General features: G+C 52.0%; 1 protein-coding gene across 1 annotated transcript; it reads left to right on the forward strand.

Annotated features, from left to right (window-relative positions):
* Positions 1 to 4,641: 4,641 nt before the first annotated feature.
* On the forward strand, positions 4,642 to 11,561 carry LTBR (lymphotoxin beta receptor). The gene is given in 12 exon segments (XM_007089642.3): positions 4,642 to 5,000; positions 5,118 to 5,214; positions 5,471 to 5,596; positions 5,680 to 5,832; positions 6,199 to 6,295; positions 6,431 to 6,522; positions 9,244 to 9,351; positions 9,667 to 9,692; positions 10,265 to 10,493; positions 10,652 to 10,869; positions 10,871 to 10,893; positions 10,895 to 11,561. Coding segments are annotated over 12 exon segments (1,413 nt in total). The 5' UTR covers positions 4,642 to 4,883; the 3' UTR covers positions 11,022 to 11,561.
* The last annotated feature ends 612 nt before the right edge of the window (positions 11,562 to 12,173 follow it).

The raw sequence follows: 12,173 nt of genomic DNA on the forward strand, positions 1-12,173 counted from the left end.
CTCAAAGCAGCACAGCAAATAGTTCTCATCTCAAGGGCTCTGTGAGAAGAATCACAAGGACGGGTCTGGGCTGAGCCGGAGCACGTGGACATGGTGTCCCCAGAAGTGCCTGTCAGTGTACCGGGGCAGTGGGTGGGGGGCAGCCCATGCTCAGGGAAGGCGTCGTTCTAGATCTGGAATGGACCAGAGCAAGTTTGTTGTGAGAAACACAGAAATCTGCACTTCTGTCACGGCTCCATTTTAAGTATTATCTTTGAAAGTGCAGAAATAATGCCCAAATACATTTTTGCCACAATGCGACTTTCCAACAAGACAGAAATATACAGAACAGCAAAAGCTTCCCTTTGTCCCATTCCCTACCCACCCCTCAGGCCAAGGAGGGCTGTTGTAATCGGTATATCCATCTGTATCTTTTGTGTGCTTTTATAGAATTATATGCATTTCTTTACATTTATACTTTTTTTCATAAACGGGACCATATTATAGGTATTCTGTGACTTCCATTTTTGCCTTTAAACTATGTGACTTTGGAAAAGGCACTATACCTCTCTGGGCTCCTGCGTTCTGATCTGAAAAGTGAAATGGCAGGGGGAAGGGAGAGTGAGGGTCCCAGATGGTCCCAAAAGCCCTTTCCAGTTGACTGTGCATTAACCCTTGCTTAACACAAGAAAGAACTGAGGCCCAGAGGAGTGAGGAGTTAGGAGTGGGGCCAGATGGAGAGCTGAGTTTCTCCTTTCCATGCTCAGTGCTGCTCCCCTGACTTCCAGAGAAGTGGACTCTTGCTCTGTGGGGTCCCACAGCCGTGTGGTCCTTGTTTTGGAAGCTTCCCCAGCATTGGAAAATGCTCTCCCAGACCGGAGCTGTTCCTTCCCTCCTGGCACTAGCCATGCCCTAACCCTATGTGGCCATAAATGTGCAAAGGCTACAGGGAGAGAAGTGAAATAGGGAGTCTGCGATGGGATGAAGGTCATGAGTTCAAAGGGGCTTACTGCCTCTTGCTCTCTGGGGAACAGATGATGGAAATAATCACTTTCTCTTCCACACTGCCAGAAAGAGTCTTGTTGAGAATCTATGGCCGCACTTACCACTGTATATGATTACTAGCCTAGTATGTGCATGTGTGCGTGTGCGTATACACAGATCATACTATGAGTTCTCTGAGAACAAGCTCTAGGCTTATTCATCTTGGTCGTCCCACTGTCTAGTGGTCACTATTTGTTGACCCAATCTGCAGAAGATGGCAGAATGAGCATCTTAAGACTCAAGATTTACCTTCGGCAGAGAGTGATGTGCTATGAGAAAGCATCTCCATTGAACATCCTAATTTCCTCTGATAACTCATTAATTTGTCATCTACTAATTTGCCTAAATTTCCTTCATTTTTTCCATTTCTAGGGTAAAAAATGAGTCACAATTAAATGCAGCTCTTTATTCTTACTACTTGGAATTAATGAGCCTTTCAACACTGGGCTGCCCACTGTGGAAAACAGTGGGCTTTCTATCTGCGCTTATATGGTGGGAATGACCAGAAAACTCCTCCATACCACTCCTACACAAGTCACCTGGCAGGAGGCTTAGAAGTTCACCATTAGAAGTTTATTCCTTTGGGTCAAGGCAGGATTTCTCCACCTCAGCACAACTGACATTTGGATAATTCTTTGGGTTTATTTAAAGGGATGGTCCCCAATGAAAATGCAAAGTCTCCGGAGAAGGATGACCCCCTCACCCATGACACATCTCTCCGTATTTACCAGACCCTTTCTGAGAGCACCAGTTGGCTAAGAACTGTGTGGGAAAGAGTATCCAGAAGAATCCATTCCCACCAGGCACCCTTTTTGGATTCTTCATAGACCTCTGGGAAGGAAGGTCTCTCAGCAGTCCTCTCGGAAGAAGGCCAAACATTCTGGGAATCTGTGGGGTACTCAGTCCAGCCCTGGTGCTGCCCAATGGAAATGAGCTTCAAGGAAGCTGGCAAAGAACACAAAGAAAAAGAAACCAAGACAACGCCCTGCCCACAAAGAATTCATGGATCCCCCTGTGAGTTTCCTTCACCCTCCTGGAGAAGGTTGGGTAGGCATAATAACCATTTATTGCTAAGACTTATCAATTGTGGTCCAGCTTAGAAACAGCAAACACTCTTAAGTCTTCCAAATGGAAGAAAGTTAACCCAAGAAATTGGTACACGGGTGATGAAAGAGATGAGAAGCCAACGGGGGACAGCGAGGCAACCCAGAAAACAGCGAAGCACGAAGCAGCTACATCTCTAGGGCTGGAAGGACAGCGGGGTAATTAAGCATCATAGACCCAGAGGCCTCCTGCGTTATTTGGCAGGAAGTAAATAGTGGGGACTGCCTGACAGGAGATGGGATTATGACAGGAGGGAAGGAAGAAACACAGGCAAACACAGGTGATATCCGATGTCCGAAAGCAAAGAGAGACAGAGAAATAGCCTGGCTTCTTTCCTCCTCCCACCTACCTGTCCTTCACTCACCTGTCTTCCTATTGGCTGAAACTACCCAGAAGCCCGAGGAAAAAGGAGTCTGGGAAATGTAGTTCCCAGCAGTGATACAAAACAGCAGAGGAAGAGGGGAGGACAGATCTGTAAGCAAACCAGCAGTTGACTGGCAAATACAAAAAAAAAAAAAAAAAAAGAGGCCCAGAGAGGGGAAGTGTCGGGACCAGGATTAAAGTCCAGATCTGAAGGCTCTTTCTTTAGGACCCAGAGACTCCTTGAAAGCTGAAGTGACAGCATGAGATTGGCAGCAGAAAGGATACAGTTCAGCCAGCTGTGGTTAAAAAAGATCTGAGATAGGGCTTACCTGTGAAGCAGGAGCCTTTTGAAGTGCAGGAAATGTTCTGGGGGAGATACATAAGAACCTACAAAAGTGAAAACTCATTGATCTGTATCCATCAGATCAGTGTCCTTCAAGCATTTCACTGTTTATAAGTTATACCTCAATAATAAAAAAGAGAGAGAGAGATCTCTCTTTTCGATAAAATCCTATAATATTTTCAAACGAAATGATATATGTCTGGGATTTGCTTCAAAATAATTAAAAGGAGATCAGAAGAATGGAGGAGGGCTGTGTGGAAGAAATAGGACTGGCCATGAGCTGAAGCTGGAGTTCACAGTATTATTTTCTCCTCGTGTGTGTGTGTGTGTGTGTGTGTGTGTGTGGTGTGTTAATTTCCATAATAAAAAGGAAAAGGAATCTAAGGCCACTGCATGCACATACCTGTATGCATTGAAGAGCTCAGTGGTGAGTCCAGTCTCAGCCCCCAATTCCCTGGACTTTGAAAGAGTGGCAGCCCTGAGCAGGGTGTGCTCCTCTGGTATTTCTTCCCCTTCCCGGCTGCCTGGGACCGTCCATATAAACATTTGCCTGCAGAGTACAGGTCTGAGGTCTGCACCAGGAGAGGAGAGTGAAATATCTAAACTCAGGCAGGAATGAGCTTGGGACCCAGAAATCGGGAACTCTGGAGTCTAGGCTAGTCCTGCCGCAGACTGGCTATGTGATGTGGACAAGGCATCATCGTTTATTCCATAAACATGTACTTGGTATGGGCCAGACTCGGCCAAGCACTGAGACCCAGTCCTAAAGATGCAGTCTAGGCCATTGCACAGCTCACAGCCTGGTGAGGCGGGAAAGAATAAGCCCAGACCGCTGTCTGCGTGGGATCTGTGCAGCCTGGGGTGGGGGTGTATCCCAGAGCCCGTGCGAGCCTCAAGGACAGGTGGAAATTCGCCAGGAGCACAGCAACTTGAAGACCAGAGAGCCTGGCATAAGGGGGCATGGCAGGGGCTGTTGTTAACGGGTTGCCGGGAAATGGTGGGAAGAAAGCGGGCAGGGACTAGACCAAGCCCCCCGGAATCCTGGTCTCTCTCTATGTGGCACCCTCAGCCTCCATCTTCTCATGATTAAGGCAAAGAGGCTGGACTGGTGGTGTCTCAGCTTCCTCCAGTTCAGAAGGATTCAGAGGCTCCTTCCTGGGTGAGGAAACTGGGACTGAAGACTGTGGCTACCCAGCTCCGGTGCAGCTGCCCCTATTCATGGGGAATTTGGTCTACGTGGTCCTCCGTCGTCAAAGGACAAGGGAGCAGAGGCCACAGCACTCTCTGCAGTGTCTTGTGGGTGACCTGTGCCCACTAATGCGTGCACTAGGGTGGATCAGGGGACGGAAGGGCTGGCTGGCTTGTTATTCCTCTGCAGCTTATCTTTAAAAGTCACACAACAAGGCAGGAACCCCCAGGAGTCCAGATGGATGCCAACTGGGACTTCTGGTTCCCAGATGCTGCAGCTGGCTGGCCGTGGGCCTCGGCGGGTGTCTGCACTCTCCGTGTCTGCCGTTCACAGGCCCTTCCACTTTGAGATCTGGCACCCAGCTGGACCCAGCTCCGGCTCTCCCTCTGTTCCGAGTCAGCTCTGCCCTGCTCTCGGAGGCCCATCTGGGCACTGTCCACTGGCTCTGTGGCCCATTCCCACCTAGCGGTCCTCTCCTCCCGGCCAGGCTTCCGAAGAAGGGAGGAGGCCCGGTTCCGGCCCTGCTGCCCTCACGTGCTTTCCCGGCCGCCCCCTCCCGCCCTGCATCGGGGCGGCCAAGCCTGTTCCTCTTCCCCGATTGCGACAGCTGCCTCTGCTCCCAGCGCTCCCTGTCCCCGCCCCGAGGCCGGCTTGCTCCACTCCCACTTCCTGAGCCCGGCTCTTGGAGCCCTGGAGGCCAGGCCAGGCCCGGGCGCTCGGCCCCAGGGGCACGTCAGCCCGAGCCTTGTCCCAGACCCTGGGCTCGGGGGGGAGGTCGCTGCCACCACTGCCCGGGACGTGCAGGCCTCCCACCTACCCCCCAGGCCTCCACCCATCTGGCCGACTGGCCGACTGGCCGCCATGCGCCTGCCGTGGGCCGCCTCCCCCTGCGGCCTGGCCTGGGGGCCACTCGTCCTGGGCCTCTGCAGTCTCCTGGCAGCATCCCAGGCCCCACTGATGAGGGAGGGGCCGGCGCAGGTGGGTGAGGGCAGACTCGGAGGGGAAGCGGGGTCTGGGCAGCCCTCCCTCTAGTCCCTCTGCCCTCCCCAGGTGCCCCCTGGACAATTCTCCCCCCACCTCCATCTCCCCTTGAAGGCGCCCCCATACCACACGGAGAACCAAACGTGCCAGGACCGGGAAAAGGAGTACTACGAGCCCAAGCATCGGGTCTGCTGCTCCCGCTGCCCCCCAGGTGAGACCCGAGGGCCACAGGACGCCTGGGACGGGAGGTGGGTTACAGGGCACTCCAGCCCACCTTTACCGCCTCGGAGGGGAGACAGACACCATCTCCCCTGGAAAGGAGAGGCATTTCTCCTGCATCAGGAAAGCAGCCGGCCATCCGTCGGACGTGGCCCCCAAGAGGGCAGGGTCACACGGCAGGCAGGCAGCAGAGGTGAGGGTGGGAGCCCCGCTCCCCTGACACCCGGATCGCTTCGCTCACATCCTAGGCACACGTGTCTCAGTGGAATGCAGCCGCGGCCAGAACACAGTGTGTGCCATGTGCCCCGAGAATTCCTACAACGAGCACTGGAACCATCTCTCCTTCTGCCAGATGTGCCGCCCCTGTGACCAGAGTGAGTGGCCGTGTACCCGGGGAGGCTGGGATCTCCTGGAGCGCAGCCCCTCCACCGAGCTCCCCTGTCTGTCTCTCCACCAGTGCTGGGCTTCGAGGAGACTGTGCCTTGCACCAGCAAACAGAAAACCCAGTGCCGCTGCCAGCCCGGAATGTTCTGCGTGCACTGGGACACCGAGTGTGTGCACTGCGAGCCACTCTCCAACTGCCCACCTGGCACCGAGGTGGAGCTCAAAGGTCAGAGGCCACCGTGGGCAGAAGGCGGGGAGGAGACTGGGTGCCAGTGATCTTGAATGGGGCCAGGAGCGTGTACTTCATCTGTAGGGAGCCCCCAGGTAGTTCTCTTTGACATAAAGAGCCTCCTCTCCCTCCCTGGGCTAAAGGCCCACAGAAGGGGTCTGCAGAGAAATGGAACGGGGACAGGGGACAGATTCGGGGCCTCAGAAGGAGGCTTCTCTCAGCTCAGGGAGGCTCGGGCCAGAGGAAGATCAGGAAAGGTGCTACGGGCAGGGAGGGCCATTCAGTGGGAATAAAGGAAACTCACAGCGTGGAGAGACGCCCCTTGCCCACTCACCCTGGCTGGCCTTGCTTTTCTCTTGCCAGATGAAGTCGGGGAGGCTAAGAGAAACTGTGTTCCCTGTAAGGCAGGGCACTTCCAGAATACCTCCTCCCCCAGGGCCCGCTGCCAGCCCCACACGAGGTGAGTGCACCCCCACCCCGTACTCCCACCATCCCAGAAGTCTCAGCTGCTGACCACCCTTATGCTCGCATGCATGGGCTAGCCTCCACTTCCAGCCCTGTGCCCGCTTGAATTGGGCTTCCCTTTCCTTCACAGGTGTGAGGAACAGGGTCTGGTAGAGGCAGTTCCAGGCACTGCCCAGTCTGACACCAGCTGCAGAAATCCACTCGAGTCCCCTGAGATGCCAGGTGAGGAGTCTGGGGCCCAGGGGCACATGGGGGGAATCTGGGAAAATGCCTTCATTTCTCCCAGCTAAAAAGATGGGGAAAAGATTAATCCTTTTCTCTCAGAATTGGGGCAAGCAGAAAAGTTCCCTAAGGAAAAATTGGAGTATCCCTAGGCAAGCTTGATCTACACATTCTTTTTAAGTTATGTATTATACACATAACTTGTAAGTTACATGTACTATTATGCCAAGGAACACTCCTACCCTGAGATGTAATTGTAACTGACATTACTGTCCTCGTCTTGGACATGCCACCATCATATAACCCACTTACCAGACCAAAAATCTCTTTACTAGATTACACACTTTCATTATTAGAGAGTTCATCCCACATTTGACTCTGTTTTGTTTGTTTCTTTTCTGTGACATTGCTGGTTTCCTAGCCTAACAGATGATTAAGGGGTATTTCTAATAACTGTAAACATGATTAGCAGGGAGAGAGTTTATTAACTTTTTAAAAATTACCAAATATTTATAATTATGGCTTTCATTTATTGAGAGCTAGGGCATCAGGCACTCTGCCAGCACTTGACAATCACTAGCTCATGTAATCTTTTTAATGACCCTGTAAAGTACAGCTGACCCTTAACAACATGGGTTTCAACTGAGCGGGTCGCTTATATGTGGCTTTTTTTTTTTCAATCAATACGGAACATTACTATACATGTATTTTCTCTTCCTTATGAGTTCCTTAATAACATTTTCTTTTGTCTAGCTTACTTTATCACGAGAACACAGTATATAATACATAACATATAAAAGATGCATGAATCAAACTGTGTTATTGGTAAGATTTCTGGTCAACAGTAGACTATTTGTAGTTAAGGTTTGGAGGGAGTCAAAAGTTAGACGTGGATTTTCGACTACACGGGGGTCAGTGCCCCCAACCCCCACATTGTTCAAGGGTCGATGGTAGTTCTATTATTATCCTCACTGAGGACAGGAGGAAACTGAGGCTGAGAGGTTATGGGACTTGGCCCAGATCACTCACTGGTATCTGGTATTACAAAGACCTGTACTCAGTTCTTTCTTACTCCAGAGCGTGTACCATAATGCACGCACACCATAGAAAATTAGAAAATTCAGAGAAACAGGGGCACTGGGCTGGCTCGGTCAGTTAAGCGTCTGACTCTTCGGCTCAAGCCATGATCTCACAGTTTGTGAGTTCGAGCCCCTCATCCCTGCTTGGGATTTCTCTCTCCCTCTCTCTCTGCTCCTCCCCACTTGCACACGTGCTCTCTCTCAAAAAATAAATAAACACTAAAAATTTTTTTAAAAAAGAAAATTCAGAGAAGTAAAACTAAAAACCACTCACAGGACCATCACTTAGCATATCCACTCTTAACATTTTTTAATATATCCTGCCAGACATTTTTCAATGGATGTCTATATATAGAATTGGTTTTCTAAAAGTGGAGTCATTTGAATATTTTGTCACTTGATTTTTCATTCAGCTATATCATCTTTTTCCTTGTCCTCTTAGTACTTTTTAACCATGTATCAAATATACCTGGCACTTTAGAGCTGGAATTTTATTTTATTTTTTTTAATTTTTTTAATGTTTACTTATTTTTGAGAGAGAGAGAGAGAGAGAGAGCGCACGAGCCAGGGAGGGGCAGAGAGAAAGGGAGACACAGAATCGGAAGCAGGCTCCAGGCTCTGAGCTGTCAGCACAGAGCCTGATGCGGGGCTTGAACTCACGGACCGAGATCATGACCTGAGTCAAAGTCAGACGCTTAACCAACTGAGCCACCCAGGCGCCCCTAGGGCTGGAAATTTAGACAGTAGGTACCAAACCCCCCTCATTGTATCTTTGAGGAGACTGATGCTCCAAGAGGTAGAATGGCTTAAAAAGTCACCCAACTGGGCCGGGACACAGACATCTCAGACGCCAGGTCCAGTTTTTTCCCACACCTCCCATTCTGTGCTCCCTCAGGCCCTAGGTTTAGGTGGATCAGAAAGGGCCAGCTCCCAGTATACAAATGTCCAAGTCTTCCTGACCTTCCCCAGGTACAACTGATGGGTGCTCTAGACTCTTCTGTGAAAGACAGAAATTATCCACTGCTACACACCAAGACCTGAGAATCCCAGCTCCCAGCCTCCCTTCCCTCCCCTCCTGGAGCCTACCTTGAGCCAGGGGGTGGAGACTTTGCAAACCCCACTCCCCCACCCCTGTAAACACCCCCACAGAGACAGAGGGGCAATCTCAGCTCCTATAGCAGCCTCTCTCTAAGATGGTCACGTCCACAGAAATGTGGCTCTACCCTGTGGCCCGAGTCTGCTTACAAACCCAAGTCCCACCTTCCCTGTACTGCCTTCCACCGCCACTTCCAACCCTGGAAAACCAAGTGCCCACACTCCTGTCCTCACCCACAAGACTGCCCCCGTCCTTGGTCTCTACATGGTGGCCACCATTCATGCCCTCCAGAGATCTCCACCCTCGCTTGAGTTTCCCCCGGCAGTCAGGAGGGCCTGCCCCAGTCCAACTTAGTTCCCCTTCTCTGTAACCCAAGGGAAGTTTCTCCAATTCTGCCTTTAGGAACTGCAGTGGGTCTAGAAGGGAAAAGCTGCTGCCGCCCCTTTTCTCTGAGTTGTCCAGAGGACCAGAAAGCTGTTCCTTAGCTTCCCTCCCCTTCTACCCTTCCTGGGGTCGTCACGGCTGTCCCGTCTGCTGTCCTGGCAGGAACCGTGCTGGTGCTGGCCATCCTGCTGCCGCTGGCCTCTCTCCTGTTCCTCACCACGGTCCTGGCCTGCTCCTGGAAGAGCCACCCCTCTCTCTGCAGGAAGCTGGGTAGGAAGGAGCTGGATGCTGGCAGGGACGCAGGCCTGGCCGGCTGTCCGTCCCCACCTGATGGGGAAGGGGGTTTGGAGGGAACAGTCAGCTTCCCCAGGGCTAACCCTTCTGTCCCTCCACACCCTTAAGACTCCCAGTGCCTGCCCTCAGCATGGACATCATCTCCATCCAGCACCCCCATTCTGAGGCTGGAGATAAGGGCAAAGATAGCATGTTCCTTCTGTGACCCCAGGGTGGGGAGCAACATCGTGGTGTGGGGGAAGGGTGAAAGCCATACCGGAGGCTCCACACCCTTTTAATTTTCCATTGCAGGATCCCTGCTCAAGAGGCGTCCAGAGGTAATGGGGGAGGCTGAGAAGGCCACAAGGAGGGGTAGACGGGGATACATGAACAGGTGGGGTAGGCAGGATAAGAGTGTGCAGGCTTCAGTGTTCATTCAGCTAATAACTGATTGCGTATACCATGTGCCAGATACCATTCTGGGCACCACGGATATAGCAGTGGGCAAAACAAAGTACCTACCCTCCTGGAGTTACATGCCAGCGGAGCAAGAATAAAGTTAGACAAACATTTATCAGGTAGTCATAATTGGTAAATAAAGCATGGTAGTAGGACAGTGAATGACAGTGGCAAAGGATGGGGGTATGTTATCTTAGAGTGGACAGAGAGGGCCTCTCTGATAAACAGATATTTGAGCAGAGAGCTGAAGAAATGAGGGAGCCAGCCATCAGAATATCTGGGGGAAAGTGCCCCAGGAAGAGGGACATCAAGTGCAAAGGCCCTGTGGCAGGGAGCAAGAAGTGGAAGAGAGAACAATGAGCTGCCTAAGCATGGGGTGGGGTGTGGGAATTAAAGAACGATGGAGTCTGAGGCCCATGTCATTGGTTGGTTCTCTGCCTCTCTCCTGCAGGGAGAGGAATCAAATACTGCTGATGGAAGTTGGGAACCTCCAAGGGTCAATCCACATTTCCCTGACCTGGTAAAGCCACTTCTGCCCTTCTCTGGAGACTTGGCCCCGGCCTCGGCCAGGCTCCCAGCGACCCCAGGCTTGGAGGAAGAGGTGCTACAGCAGCAGAGTCCTCTAAGCCAGGCCAGGGAGCTGGAGGCTGAGCTCCCAGAGCAAGGCCAGGTGGCCCATGGTGAGCATGGGGCAGGCAGGAGGGAGAAGAGGAGGCATGGAAGGGTGGGGTGGGAGGATGGTGTGCAAGAGGAGAAAGTGAGCCAGACAGAAGCAGAGCAAAACAGAGACTCCAACAGCTAGCCGTCGGCCCCTCTCACTCTGCTTCCCTTCCCACAGGTACCAACGGCATTCATGTCACCGGCGGGTCTGTGACTGTCACTGGCAACATCTACATCTACAACGGGCCAGTACTGGGGGGAGCACGGGGCCCTGGAGACCCCCCTGCTCCCCCAGAACCTCCATACCCCACCCCTGAAGAGGGTGCCCCAGGCCCCCCCGGGCTCTCTACACCCTACCAGGAGGATGGCAAAGCTTGGCACCTGGCTGAAACAGAGACACTGGGGTGCCATGCCCTCTAACAGGGCCAAGGACCCAATTTGTCCCCCATGCCTCTTGGTGTCTGGGAAAAGCCAGGAGAAGGGAGGTGCAAGAGCATCTTCTCCCTGCGGCTGCCCTACCACACAGGACTGACAGAGGGCCTGGATAGGGCCCCTGAGAGGCAGACCCTGAGGGGCCGGGCCTGAGACGCATCTCTGAGAGCAGGGCCGGGCACTGGCTGGGTATGTATGTGCCACAAGACTCTCACCGCCTCCTGTGCAGGCCTGAGACTTCACTGCAGACCCTCCTGCCCGCCGGGGCTGCACTGGCCTGGCTTCGGGCACGGACAGGGCAAACGATGCTAACTGCTGCCCGCCACAGCATTCTGCACCCTAAGCAGGGCACAGAAGGAGGACAGCCACATGGCCACTTGCAAGGACATCAGCGGGACCTCCAGCAGATTCGTGGTGCTCATCCCCAAGCTTCAGAGGCCCTTTGAGAGCCCACACTTCACATGGACTGAAGTAGACCCTGTAGAAGATGGAGTTACATGGAGGACCACCCCTCCCCTCTCCTCCTAGAAAGGGAGTCACTAAAAACTGGGGGTTTGGATACAGTTACTAGGTAGAAGGGAGAGTTTTGGAGGGAGAGGAAAACAGCAAGTGTATTTATAAATTGTAACCACATGCAAATAAAGAGGAGATCGAGACCTAGGTCACTCATTTTCTTGGGGTTTACATAGAAACACTATTGCATTGGGGCAATGTCAAAGGCAAAGGTCAAAACATTAAAATATAATCCTACAAAGGTATTTCAATGAGAGGCTGGTGTCTGTAATTCAGGTGATAACTGTATTAGCCGGCCATCCCTGACAAGGTGCCAGATGGTGTTCTAAATGCTTTACAATAGAGGTGCCTGAGTGGCTCAGTTGGTTAAGCGTCTGACCCTCAATGTCAGTTCAGGTCATGATCTCACGGTTCATGAGATCAAGTCCCACGTCTGCTGTCAGTGCGGAGCCTGCTTGGGATTCTCTCTCCCTCTCTCTGCCCCTCCCCAACACACGCGAAGGATCTCTCTCTTTCTCCCAAAATAGATAAATAAACATGAATAAGTAAATAAATGCCTTATAATATTAACATATGTTACCCTCACAACATCTCTCTGAGATAGATAGTATTACTATTCCCATTTAACTATTGGGGAAACTGAGTCACAGACAGGGTAAATGACTTGCCTAATTCAGCTGCAAATGGCAAAGCTGGATTTGCACCCCATTAGGCCGTAGAGGCCTCTCGGGTAAAAACTTCACACACCATACCCC

This window comes from Panthera tigris, chromosome B4 (genome assembly GCF_018350195.1).
Source record: "Panthera tigris isolate Pti1 chromosome B4, P.tigris_Pti1_mat1.1, whole genome shotgun sequence".
Lineage (NCBI taxonomy): Eukaryota > Metazoa > Chordata > Mammalia > Carnivora > Felidae > Panthera > Panthera tigris.